The sequence below is a fragment of the Ciconia boyciana genome, chromosome 4, assembly GCF_034638445.1.
Source record: "Ciconia boyciana chromosome 4, ASM3463844v1, whole genome shotgun sequence".
Taxonomy (NCBI): domain Eukaryota; kingdom Metazoa; phylum Chordata; class Aves; order Ciconiiformes; family Ciconiidae; genus Ciconia; species Ciconia boyciana.
The window spans coordinates 42,279,695-42,293,634 of record NC_132937.1 but is presented as its reverse complement, the minus strand read 5'-3'; the positions used below and the strand labels follow the sequence as shown (position 1 = coordinate 42,293,634).

The 13,940-nt window shown below is 43.7% G+C and overlaps 1 protein-coding gene across 1 annotated transcript in view; it reads left to right on the top strand.

The window, feature by feature from the left end:
* THBS4 (thrombospondin 4) overlaps positions 1-13,940 on the top strand; it is a 40,147-nt gene extending 26,207 nt beyond the window's left edge. Inside the window, exons 11-22 of the mRNA XM_072858919.1 lie at positions 1,161-1,265; positions 1,501-1,608; positions 3,104-3,263; positions 3,960-4,078; positions 4,877-4,929; positions 6,970-7,163; positions 7,436-7,614; positions 8,561-8,609; positions 8,709-8,905; positions 9,434-9,606; positions 11,753-11,892; positions 13,879-13,940. Coding sequence (XP_072715020.1) covers positions 1,161-1,265; positions 1,501-1,608; positions 3,104-3,263; positions 3,960-4,078; positions 4,877-4,929; positions 6,970-7,163; positions 7,436-7,614; positions 8,561-8,609; positions 8,709-8,905; positions 9,434-9,606; positions 11,753-11,892; positions 13,879-13,940 — 1,539 coding nt within the window. The remainder of the gene's footprint in view (positions 1-1,160; positions 1,266-1,500; positions 1,609-3,103; positions 3,264-3,959; positions 4,079-4,876; positions 4,930-6,969; positions 7,164-7,435; positions 7,615-8,560; positions 8,610-8,708; positions 8,906-9,433; positions 9,607-11,752; positions 11,893-13,878) is intronic.

Sequence of the window (13,940 nt, the reverse complement as noted above, 5' to 3'; positions counted from 1 at the left end):
TTCGTGTACCGTATTTACTGTGTCCGTGTAATTAGATCTTTTGGGAACGGCTTTCATAGACTTTCTATAGTCTCCTCAGAAAGGACTCTCAAGTGTCACTCTACAGAAGACATCACAAGGACAAATGGTGCTCAGCTACATAGCTGTGAGTAGGGATCCTCTCTGCATACCCAATGTGCCTGTATTTGCCTGCTGATAGAGATGGTATTTTTCCAAGCGAGACCACAGATTCTAGGCACAGGTAGGCTGTACTGTGCTTTCCAGCCATGGGAGCAGAGGAGCACCAAGTGGCATATGAACTTTCATTGTAAGAGTCTAACTGAAATACATTACTTAGTTTTTCCAGCTTGCAAGGGGAAGCAAGAGACTAATCCTGTGTCCTAAATTTGGATACAGTGCGTGCTTTTGGTGGCACTTGCTTTGGTCTCATTTTTAAGTACATCTATTTCAAAGAAGAATAATCTAGGATATTTTAAGTCCATGCTGTAACGGGAAGATGCCTAGATACTTGTGTTAGGCAAGTCCTCATTTTAAGGGGAGGACATAGTTTGACATGCAGTTCTGTGCATGTACCTTCATTTACAACACAAATTAGGCATTGGTTTGAAACAGTACCATTTTAATTGGCTAGGAGAAACTTGTGTGCAGATGCACTTGCTTTGCTGATGCAAACTTAGTAACTGTCAGCACAGTTTTCTCTTAAAACTTTCTCTAGTTGCAGATGTATTCTTCAGGTACTGAACGAAACACAGTCATCCCATCTAACCATGGGCCCCTTGCTGAGATGCTACGTGCATATTCTGCCTAGGTCCCCTCTTTTCTTTTTCTCCACCTACAGATGAGGAACCAAAATTGATTCCTGACCAACGTCTAAAGGAAATCTATAGCTCCTACTGAAATAATTAGGTGCTGCAGGCACACATTCCATTTAACATCGAGTCTTAGCTCTTTCTAGCTGTGCCTAGATATAGAGAGCTTGAAACAAACGTTTTCTTTCCATGTTGGGAGATGCTGAAGTGGACCTCATTGTACTTCAGTGTCTATCCATGCATTCTGTACGTTAGTGTTTTCAAGATTGATGTGGGGTTTCCCTCTTGAATATTGCCAGAGTGACTCATTAACCTTTTGGTAGTACTACCACGGTGTTTTATTAATAATAGTGTGGCATTGGCTGGGCTGGTGATGGTTATATTTGCGGAAAAGATGTTGACATTGATGGCTACCCTAACGAAGAACTCCCATGCTCTGCTGAAAACTGCAGAAAGGTAAGAAATTCTTTCTTAATCCTATAATAAGTCAGAGCACGAAGGCATGAAGAGGAAGAGTGGAAGAAACATGACTAGATGTATTAATCTTTCTTCAAGTTATTGAATTCCTCTGGATAAATTGTATTTAATTTGATTAATTGATTAATTAAAACAAGAATAGAAAAAGTCATTCAAATTATTAAGGCATCTAGTTTATCCATAGAACACCAGACATGTCTCATTTTTTGTCTAGGACAATTGCAGATTTGTCCCAAACTCTGGACAAGAAGATGCTGATGGTGATGGGGTTGGAGATGCCTGTGATGATGATGCGGATGGAGACGGCATTCCCAATGAGCAGGTGCCATGTATAGATCAGGGTGCAGGGGTCTGTGCAAACATAAGGATTTCATGTTACTGCAATAGGTAGTGATTTTGAAATCTGGCTCACTACTATTTGCCAGAGATTATCCCATACTCATCACTGTCAGCAGCTCTCTAAATCTTGTCTTTTTCTTTTATATAATGCTCGCTATCTTAAGACCTAAAAAACCCAGGCTGTCTCACCCAGCCTTAAATCCCACTAGTGTATGCTCCATTATTATATTTTATGAATTCTAGAGCTTTTTGTGTACAGAACTTGTGTCCTTCTGTCATGCTGTCCTTCTGTCATGCTTGGCCTTCAGGAACATTACTTACATTAGTGTTTTTCTTTTTAAAGAGTAGGTTGACCTGACATCACATTCCATGAGGGATCCAAAACCCACATAAATTAATGGGTGTCTTGCCAATAACTTGAAAAAGCTTTGAATCATGTTCTCAAAGTGAAAGAGGTTTCCATATGGGTGCACTACTGCAGAATATATCAGAGAATAAATTCAGACTGTAAAAGCTCTTTTGTGTTCACCCCATATCCTCACATGCCCACCGTTGTTCTATGTTAAGATCGTTCTGTGGTATTCCTTAATGCACTTCCAAGGAAGACAACAAGAACAGTCTATCCAGAGTACAAATGTCCATGTGGAGCTAGGGCAGACTAGCAATCACAGAAGGTCTGTCTCAGGCTGTTTTGCCACAGAGGCCAACCCTAAATTCTGGTAGCTTGAAGCAGTTGGTTTTATTAATGTTCTATAAGGAGAGATGTTAAATCCTCCTTCAACTGTAAATCTATATGCAGGTTCAGCACCTTCTCAATCAGGTAACTTCTGTATTGTTGCTAAGCTCTGTTCGGCCTCCATCTGTGCAAGAGGATGAGGTCACGCGTGTGCTAGGTGGGAGATGGGAGAGGAAAGTTTACACCACTTGGAAATAAAGTTTTCTCCATATGCCTCCTGATGGTCTTAGAGAGTCAATAGCAGCTTGGTTGACCAAAAAAAAAAAAAAAAAAATACTGGTATCTTTTTGCATTAAAAAGTCCTGGTTTTCGAAATGTTTCAGCTTTGATTTGAGTCTTTACCAGTAGGGGGCAACAGCCTTTCACCGAGAGCATCTACAAACCCTGTCAGGGTCTCTGAACTGCCGCTTTTGAGAAGGACCTTGTAAGGAAGCCAGGGCACAAAACCAGGTTACTCACCATGGACACATCCAAAATGAGAATCAGAAGTCAAAGTTATAAGCAAAGCCTTATGATACTGGGTGTTTATATTTAGGGTCCCCACGGTGCGGTTCAAAGCAGAGCTTTGAGGGAGCCAGTGAAATCGATCCAGAGCTAATATTCACATAAAATGTCAAACTGCTCACAGTAATAATTTTTTGTGGAAGTAAAAATAAATACAAGAGTTATATAAATCCACTAAAGTGGAAATTAAAGATTCAGGGCCCGGTTCATGTCTGATTCGGATCTGTGTCTCTTGCAGGATAACTGTGTCTTGGCTCCCAATGTTAACCAGAGAAACGGCGACCAAGATATCTTTGGAGATGCTTGTGACAACTGCCGCAATGTCCTGAATAATGACCAGAGGGACACAGATGGTGATGGAAAAGGAGATGCTTGTGATGATGACATGGATGGAGATGGTTGGTAATTCTTCACTTCCAGCTTCTCTGCTGTTCTTGAAACTTGCCCAGAACGTGCCATATATTAGGAGATTTCCTGTACCAGCTGCTAAGTGTCATGTAACACGTTGCCTTTCTTCATGAAATCTGTGTTTAGAATCCTTCCTTTTCATTTAGATTAATAGATATCTTTTAGCCTCCATTGGAAGCACTGAACACTGTAACAGATAAACCAAGCCATGTTTCATGTATAAGTTCAGGTTGTTGGTCATTCAGTAATTCTTTAAGGGTGCAACCATGTCCCAGAGTACCCCGCTGCTGCCTGTCCCAGATGCCCAAGAGCTACATAATATATTATTTTCATTGCTGTAGGAGGCTTGAAAGAAGTGAAAAAATCACAACCCTTCAAATGTAATAATGAAGATGAAACATCCCATCCTGTAAGCTGTGATACAGGAACAGGGTGGAATGAATTGTGTGTAATAAATGAAGTGTGTGTGATGGGATTGAAAGCTGTTCTTTAGCAAGGTGTTTCTAACTTCTATTAAATGAATGAATGCACACCTAAGAATGATTCGCTGTGCAGGTTTATAATGTCATTGCAAGATTAAGTAGTTGCTGAAAAGGAATAGTGTCTTTACTGTTCTTGATGTTTATGTCATTAAATAACAAATATGGAAATTGTTTTTAACTAACATCCAATCCACTTTTCGCTAGGTATTAAGAACCTTTTGGATAATTGTCAGAGGGTCCCCAACAAAGACCAGGAGGACCAGGATAATGATGGTGTTGGTGATGCCTGTGACAGCTGCCCTACAATCAGCAACCCAAACCAGGTTAGAAAGTAGAAGGAAAAAATATCCTTGTTTAGAGAGCGGGACTGCTGAGGTCCAAAAAGATGCAAGAGAATGAGGCAGCCCATGCAGCCACAGTGTTTATCTTTTAACAGTAGTATTCAGGAAAGTTTTATGGAGCTTCAGCTCTCCTGACATGGGAAAGGGGAGGCACCAGGTGTATTCTCATAGCTTGGGATGTTGTTAGCACCTCTGCCCTGCCAGTATCTTTGACTGTCATGCTCTGAAATGTAGGCATGCTTCAGTCCCACAGAGTCTGGTGCCAGCTCCACACAGTGGTGTGATTTAGTTACACTTGGTATTTCTTTAATTAGGACAAAATCCTGGTGTCCTTATTTCACTGCTCCTAGGTGAGAAGTCAGTGAAACTTTTCATATGTTTTGAATTCTGATTAAGCCCCGTGTAACTAACAAAAAATGCTGTAAACTTTAGAGAAACATGGTAGATTTTTAAAGCTGCTTAAGAAATCAACCTTGGTTAGAAACGAGGGATACATATTTCCAGTAGTAGAGGAATATTCTTTGAACTACTCATCTTGCTTGAACTGCTCCAATCAAGTTTAACCCTGTTTATTCATTGTCTGGGGTTTTTTTTGTTTAATAAAACTGACTTTTTGGTTAGATGGATGATGCAAACAAGAAAATACGTTTCATAAAACAAATGTTTCTCCATGCTTTTATTTTAATTGTATTTGATTTGGTTCTGTTTTGGTTTAATGCTGCCATTTTAATAGAAGCTCTCAGCAGCTGATACTGGAACTTTCTCTGTTTCCTTTTGCAGTCGGATGTTGACAATGATCTCGTTGGAGATTCCTGCGATACCAATCAGGACAGGTATGCTGTGTTGTGACTGGTAACAGCAGCAGGGAAGTGGAAGAGGCTGATCTTGAGCTGAAGCACGCTACTGATTCCTGCAGAGCTGTAATCCCTCAGACTAGCCTGGATTTAATTCCAGTACCTCCTCAAAGAGATGTTATTTCAAAAACAATATTATGATTTATCAGCCTTGTTGGTTCACTTCCCTGTAGCAGTACAGTTACGGAGCCCTTCACCTTTAGCCCCATGTTCGCACAGGCTTCCTGTGAGCTCCTGTGGAAGTGACATTCAGAGCAGTTCTCTGGCTGTAAAACCCAGAGCACTGCTCAGAGCTTCTTAGTGAGGTAACGTCTTTTTTCTTTTCTTTATTTTTCATTCTTCTTTTCTTTCTTTTTTTCTTTAGCAGAAATTTTAGTTAAGGGCTGTATGTTTTTCCGTAAGAACCTAGTGTTTCAGAAGCAGAATTTTATTATCAAGTGTAAAACATTTGCAGATAAACCCCTTTGCTTTAGCACAGCAAGAGTGGCAAGGCTCCTCTATGGCTTTTACATGCCCTGAGCGTTCAGGGGAGCACATCCCATGACAAACTGCGAACGCCTGGCTGGAAGCAGCTTCTGCATAACCAGCTTTGGGGGTGGCAAGTCCTCCCCCGTGCTCCTCACTTAAAAGCAAGAGGAAAGGGAAGTGATAAATCTTGTGCTGGCACAGCATTTCACCAGCCGCAGACCGCTGCAAGGGTCTCACCCTGGGGCCGTTGGTGGGTGCTGCTGTCTGGGACGATAAGTGTGGGGAGCCCACTTCCTTGCCTCCCCGCAGGGAGCATTCCCAGTCTTGGGCCGGTAGCTGCCACGGGCCCCAGCTGGGAGCTGTTTTACTTTTAAGTAGATATGGCCTTGTTTTTTTTTCCTGTTTTTAAAGAAGGACATGTTTTCTTTTTTTCCTCAAACCTAACTCATGTGTTTGAAACATTGCCTGGTAGAAATGCTGTAGCTCTGCCTGAGGTTAACCTTGCAATAGATATATGTGCATGGTCCTCACTGCATTTTATTTCAGGAATGTACAGACATTAGTTGCTCTGACCTAAAATTAAAGCATCTTTCTTAAGCAGGGAGAGATATGTGGGAATATACATAGCTATAAGCTGCAGCACTGCCTTAATTTGGCTGCACATCACTTCTGCTTTGCCTGTGCTAGGCAAAAAGCTACTGAGGGGAAACATGCCGGCTTATCACCAGAAACCATTTTGTTTATGGTGTGTGTACAAAACACACCTGACTTCAGGCCATTTTCTTGCACAGATGCACTTAATTGTTGGCGTGGAGAAATAAGGCAGCCACCCCATAACTTCCCAAATCCTTTCCTATAGTCTGTGTCCCTGTTCCTGGTGAATCTTCACTGTAACCAGCTGATGCAGCTGTGGGCTGGAGGGGTGCTTGGGAGCTACAGACCTTCTCCTCTCTTCCTTACTGCACGGCTCCCCTGCGGGACTGTAATGTAACAGAACTTGCTATGCAGGAGGGTGAAAGTGGTGCTTGTTTTTAAACAAGTCTGATTTCAGGTGCTCATGCCTCCCACAAATTTTCATTTACGCTCACACGTGCACGTTCATGAGCACCAAGACACTTGTGGACAACATGTGTGACAAGGGACACTAGCTGTTGAGCTCTTGCTGTCTCCTGGGTGCCTTTTGATTGGTGACACTGCACTTGTTGGATGTGCCTTACACACCCTTTAGGACTGGATGTCGTTTGGGATCTTGGGCTCTGGTATCTTTTCCCACTCCATGTAAAGCTTCTTTTTCTTTTCCTTATCTGAGAATTTTTATAGCTCCAGGCTTAGTCTTCATCTTCCTGCCACCTTATCATACAGTCTCTGTTTGTTCCGTTTCTCCTCCATGTTCATCCACCTGAACGACACCAGGTTGTGGTGCCCCACTGATCTGTTTCCAGCTCCAGAGGTGCCTCCAGTGCGTTTCCCGCTAAGGTACCTGTGCTGTCCCCCATGCAGAAGTAGGAGCTGATGCCGGCATGCCATTTCTTTTTGTCTCTGTGCTTGCAGCGACGGCGATGGGCACCAGGACAGCACAGACAACTGCCCCACCATCATTAACAGCTCTCAGCTGGACACGGATAAGGATGGGTTGGGTGACGAGTGTGACGAGGATGATGATAACGATGGCATTCCTGACCTCTTGCCCCCAGGCCCTGACAACTGCAGGCTGGTCCCCAACCCAGGGCAGGAAGATGATAATGGTAAGATGGGTGTTCAGGAGCCATTTTGGTGCTTAGGCACTACATCCTTCTCCAGGCATTACACATGTGCGCCAGGATCCGACACAGTCACCACGTGTGCATACATCCCAGGAGGGACCCCAACACCCAGGGGGCCTTTGGCCAAGGCAGAGGTCCTCAGGTCCCCTCCCCAGGCCATCGGGGCTGAGATTCCACCTGCTTCAGGACACCCTGATCCAGATGTGGCTACTTGCTGCACCATAAATCTGCTTTCACTTCTTTGATGCATTCAGGTGATGGAGTCGGGGATATCTGTGAGTCTGATTTTGACCAGGATACAGTGATTGATCGGATCGATGTGTGCCCTGAGAACGCAGAGATCACCTTGACCGACTTCAGGGCCTATCAGACAGTGGTGCTGGACCCAGAGGGGGATGCGCAGATTGATCCCAACTGGGTGGTTCTGAACCAGGTAAAAATACATCTGGTCTTTCTTACCTGTCTGAGAAAGATCATTTGAACAGCACAGTAAAACTGTCTCTGTAATTGCTGGACCTCTGGCAAACAAGTGAAAAGTGGAAGCTGTTGGTTGGTTGACTATTTTACAGGAGTTGTAATGAAGGAACTTTCTTTTAGCATATGGTAGCTTGGAGCTTGATGCTCCTAATAATCTAAAATAACTACAGGCTGGTCAACTTGTTCTGGGTGGATTTCACTGCTGCCAAGAAGGCAAACACGAGACTTTTGTGTCACCCTATTGAAATACTTCTGTAGCAAACAGTTTCATGAATCCTTCCCAGAATTTGAAAGTCTGACCTGCTGTATAGCAGAGTGCTTACTCCTAGGTGGAGTCCAATAATTGTTATGTACACTAACAAATTTTAGCCTTCAGGAGGCTAATGTGTTCTGAGTCACAAGGAATGTGCAATTCCCATTGCCAAAGTCTCTGCCAAGCCAGCTGAGATGTATACACCTTCCTTAACCCAGTCCTGGCAGTCAGTGTAATCCCAAACTCCATGATCAAACTGTATGAGCTAAGCCTAGGAAAAGCTCTCCTTCCCCCCAGCCCTCTTTCCACGCCCCCTGCCACCTGCCCCGATCCCAGTCCCATCTCCATTTCTGGCCAGGTTCAGTGATTTCCAGGAGAAGATTGGGGTAGGGAAAGAAAGTATCAGAGTACCAGTGTGGCCAGTTCTGCAATGGGAAAAGAAAAATCCTTCCTGACTTGGCATACAAGCAGCTGAAACATTAGTATTTGATTATACTTCTCATTTTAATTCAGAGCTACAAGTGTTACAGACATGTTGTGAGCAAACGGAGGAGGCGGATGGAGGGGGTGCTAGAGGGAGGCCAGAGGAGACTGCCAGGCTTAGCCAACCCAGATCACCATGCTAACCACCCTGAATTTACTCTTACAGGGCATGGAAATTGTGCAGACTATGAACAGTGATCCAGGCCTCGCTGTTGGTATGTACCCTTTTCTGACATTCACGTTTTACAGCAGAAAACTTACAGCATGTGAATGCATTTTCTGCAGACTTGTTTTTAACCTGTGTGTATCCTCAGGTTACACAGCTTTTAACGGCGTTGACTTTGAGGGCACTTTTCATGTGAACACGGTGACAGATGATGACTACGCTGGCTTTATTTTTGGTTATCAAGACAGCTCCAGCTTTTATGTGGTAATGTGGAAACAGACTGAACAGACATACTGGCAAGCGACTCCCTTCAGAGCTGTTGCAGAGCCTGGCATTCAGCTAAAGGTACTGGTCGTGGCTCCTAGCTGGGAACAGAGTGGTCACCACAGCCTAGCTACGCCATCCTGCCATGTATTGGCCGTGCCACCCTGCCATCCGACTGCCATGGGCTAAGCTGTCATGCCGTGCATTGGCCAAGCCATCGCACTGTGCGGTGGCCGTGCTGCCCAATTGCTGTTCTCTCCTTGCAACAGGTGTCAAAACTGCTAAGTCAGGCGGCTGCCACAGCCCATTTAACAGCACCATCTTTAAAGGAACTTCATCTCCAGTCTTGCGCTTGCTCATCAGCTGGAGTGTTTAGTCTCTGCTCTCATTGTGCTCTGACTGTAATTGGTCAAATTGCCTCCTTCTCCTTGGTCCAGGTACTCAGTTGCTTTTCCATGCAAGCAGTGGCTGCTGTTATGCAAGACAAGTTAGGAGCTTGTGAGCAGGAGGGAGGGTGCTTCTGCAGACCTGCTCCCTGCTAAAAAAGACTTAGAGCTCCTGAAAGTGACATTTCTCTGTGGTAAGCATTGGAAAATTCTATTTCTGCAGGCTGTGAAATCCAAGACAGGCCCTGGCGAGCACCTCCGCAACTCCCTCTGGCACACAGGGGACACCAGTGATCAGGTCAGGCTGCTGTGGAAGGACCCCCGAAATGTAGGGTGGAAAGACAAAGTCTCCTACCGCTGGTTCTTGCAGCACAGACCCCAGATCGGTTATATCAGGTAAGAGAGGAAAGGATAGATAAAGTGAGTACAAATACATGTCTGCCTAAACTCTTATTTCTCAGCACCTAATTCAGATGATAATCTGAGAATTTATAATATGTCTGGGCTTTGCACTTGTAACAGGTTAGACTTGTGAAATTCAGCATGCAGTTCTTTTCCTAGGAAAGACAATTCCAAGCTAAGCCTGTTTGTAACTGAAGTGTTCTGCCATCTGGGTGTTGTAACTGTGCCCTACCCTTAATAAGCCCTTTTCTGGCTTTAATAGCTTGTTTTCCAAGCTACTACTGGCTACTGATCTGAAAAACAATGCATTTCAAAATTTTCTAATTTTGATCTTTTATAATATTTTTCTTGGAATTGTGTTAGTTCACTTACATATTCTGGGATAACAGAATTAATAAAAGTCCACTTAAAGGTTGTGATCCTAATGAAGATCAGTAATTATCCTGACATGATAGATTTGAGATTACATAGCATATATTCAGAAAGTTTGTCAAAGCTATGTAATGCATGCTATCTATTCTTGTTTTGTTATTTGGAAAAAAAAAGTTATTTAAAAAATAATTCACCATTCAGGAGGAAACATTTCCCTCTGCAACATCCAGATCAGCAGGAATTACACTTGTAGATCAAGGTTGATATTAAAATGCAAAAAATAAACTGCTCTGGCATCATCGGCTCAGGTTTTGCAACCGTATAATAGAACAGATATACAGGTAAGTCAGTCAGTTGTTCTTCAGAAAATCACCACCCTGCAGCTGAGATGCAGTAACTTGATGGTATAATTATTCCACTTTTCTGGTGCAGAGCAGCAGCATCAGTGGTAATCGGAGTGAGCAGATTTGACTTTATGCTAAAATGGATTAAGAACATTTATTCTATCAATTATTATGTCCCAGCTGCAGGGCAGTAGTGAATAATCTTGGGTGGCAACTTTTGTTTAGACCAAGCTGTTTGTGAAGCTGCTTCACAAGCAAACATCTGCCTGTGGTTGCAGTCTCTCTAGCCAGCCTAATTAATGCCCCCCTGCAACTGGGAAAGGTAGCAAAGTCAGTGTCACAAAATCCTTCAAAAACTAAAGGCCTGAAGTGAACCTCTGCCACCTCTCTGTCCACATCTCGCTGTGGTCTGTTTAGGCCAGATGCCCCAGATCATAATGCGTCTAACAAAGGTTTTCCGAGGCTTCAAGGAAGCCTAGGAAAAAGTTACTTGAGCCAGCCTCTCCCACGGAAATTTGAAAGACAACAAGTTCTATTTATTGTACAGATACTTTTGAACTGCCTCAGCAAATCAGGAAATAAACTCAGGAACATAACAGGAATTGGGTTTTTTTTCTTATTTTATGAAAAGACACAGGAACTTTCTTTCCCTTCACCACTTGCTATTTTCTTGCATGTCAGAGCAGCAGTGTCCTCATCCAAAACAGGGTCCTCCAGGCTCATCATCCTCTAAGTCATTTACCCAGCACCCCAGGGGCTGAGGACTTGGTGTAGACAGTGCTGCAACAGCTCAGCTGGCTCCAGTGTGGTCCTGCTCAAGCCCTCAGTACAAGGCACATGCTGGGGAGCTGGCAGGGCGCAGCTGTTCCCAGAGCTATTTGGGAATTTGCCGATGGGTTTTCTAACAAGAAGATGCCAGATCATCAAATCTGTTCCTGGAATTAATCATATTCACATTTTAAAGAAATCTCACAGTCAAGTTTAAGATTCCAAACTGTTTGAAACTTTGCCTATTTAAAAAAAAAAAAGTTTAGCTTCAAACTGTGTCAGACAATATCCATCTGGCCGCCTTCAACTGATCTAATCTGGTTCTCCCTTTCTCCTATAACTATTGACTGTGGAAATTTTCAAGAGTTAAAGCTCTCAGCCTGACTGACTACAGGAAAAACATTCTAAGGCTTTTGCAGGATGTGTAAAAAAAACAACCACCAGAACACCCTCCCTGCACAGTTCTTGCCAGTGTGCAGCAGTGCTCCAGTTCCCAGCCTCCAGAGGAGCTAGCTATCTTAACTGCTTTTTCTCCCCTGGGCTAGATGGGAGGATGGCATGTCCAAGGCTAGAGTCACCATGGATAAGGAAATTACTTTTATGAATGTTGCAGCCTTGGAAAAGACCTAACAGAGCTTCTTTTTGCTTTCATTAAGGGCAAGATTTTATGAAGGCTCTGACCTAGTGGCAGACTCTGGTGTAACTATAGACACCACGATGCGTGGAGGACGGCTTGGAGTTTTCTGCTTCTCTCAGGAAAACATTATTTGGTCCAACCTGAAATATCGCTGCAATGGTAATGTTGCTCTTATGCCGGTTTAGCTAACAACTAGCAAACGACCACGAAGAACTGGTAGTATGGCTGTTGGATTAAGCCATTTTGCATCCTTTCCTTTGCTTTTCCTTTACAAGTTAATCACAGCTGTGAAACGCCTCCCCTGACACCAGCAGCACACTGCAGCCCAGCCAGACAGGAACTAACACCTCACAAGCGCTCCTCCCAGAGCAGTCACTCTGCTGCAGAGATTGTGCCAACTAAGTAGTATAGCTGTCATCAGAGAATTAGAAATGTTATTTAAAACCAACCAACTGTGAGAGTTGTACATGCACAATATACTGAGGCCATCATGTATGTAGGATGCCTCGAGCTCTGAATACAAGGTGAAATAAATCTGGAGAGCCAGGGGGATCAGTCACCAGGCATCAGTGTCACTCGTGTACTTGCTGGTTACTCCTGTCTGTGGGAGGACAAGATCATAAGATGCCCTTTCTCCCACAGAGGAATCCTTCTCAGACTCTGTGGGAGCGTGCTGGCTCACTCCTCTTGGGGTAAGAGCCTCACAGCTTAGCCCTGACCTCCCACTGTATGGAATAACTCAAGCCTTGGTCACTCACACAGAAGCTGATCACGTCAGGGTATTTCTGCCCTGGCAGCAGTTGAGCTAGCTTGAAGTGGGGTTGGAGGCGCTGCCCCCCTACTGTCAGCATCAACACCTACCTGACAAAGGCAGCCTTAAGAAAATAAGCTACCAGCCAAGTGGGAATAGTTTCCTTGTCTGCTTTCTGTGGATCCAAGAAGCCCAGCCCAGGTCTGCAGTGGACATAGCCACTGCACAGCCAGACCCTGGCTCTGTGGCTTGTTCTAGTGATGGACCCTGGTTCTTGGGCACTCGGTACACCTAGGCTGGCACTTGCAGGTCATGGTTAAACAGGGGAACTTCTAGACAGTGGTGCTTACAATTAAAAATTACTTTATAAGAGTCTCAAACAGTATGTGGTTTCCCAGGAAGCATGTTTCAAAGCTGCCACTGAAGTTGCAGATACTTTCCTGGCAGTGAGCAGGCAGTGGCTTTGCTGCAGGCGCTGCAGTAAGTCAGTGAAACCCACTCAAAGAAGTCTCTGGAGTCCCCAGGTATCCCTGCTTTCATTTCAGACAAGTTCCTACGTTTGCAGAAAAAGCTTAAAAAGCATTTTCAAGCCTCAAAAAAAGAAGTGATCAACAAAAAACAAAGGACTTGCCCCTTTTTTTGTATATACTGTATTTATATAGTTACTTCCTTTTTTGAGTTTAGAGTTACCAGTCCAGCATCAGGGTGGAAATAATAATGAGTAAAGTTGAGGCCAGGCAGTTGAGCTTCACTGCTGTGGCTCCATCTTTGGCTGCAGCTTTAGCTCTACAGTTAGCTCTGTGGCTCTCCAGATAAAATGTTCTGGGATCTGGCAAAGGCACACTGCAAACACAACACTTCAAGCAGAACTGTAGTTACTCATGACATTGACCCATCTCCAGCTCCCTTTGCCAAGTCTGAAGTTTTTCTACCAGTTGCTATTGGTTCTTGGGTTGATGTTTCTGTCCCTTCTTGTGGCGTGGGAAACCATCACAGGGAAGTTGAATTAGGATACATGAAAAATAGAGATGCTGACACTACAAACGTGTCTGGGGTGCAGAACAAGACAACCACTTTTTCTGCCTTTCTGGTCAGCTTTTATTAATAAAAATATAAGAGTGGAAGCTACAAAGTTTTCAGGTGGAAATGTAATTTGAAGATTGGTAGTACTGCATTATGGGCTAGCACTGTAGCACTCACTGTCTTGTTAGCCCCTCTGTGCTTTTCAATGGTGTACAGCTAAAACTGAAAACATTCCCTGTTCATTCTTAATGTGTAAACAAAAGAGAAGGCATGTTACCTAAAAAAAAAGAGTAGGTGGGTAATTAATTAATTAAAGTGCTCCTTGATTTTGTCAGAAGAGACTAAACTTTTGCATATTTTCTTGTTTTCAGACACCATCCCAGAGGACTTTCAAGAATTTCAAGCTCAGCAATTTGGCGTTGGTGATATTTAA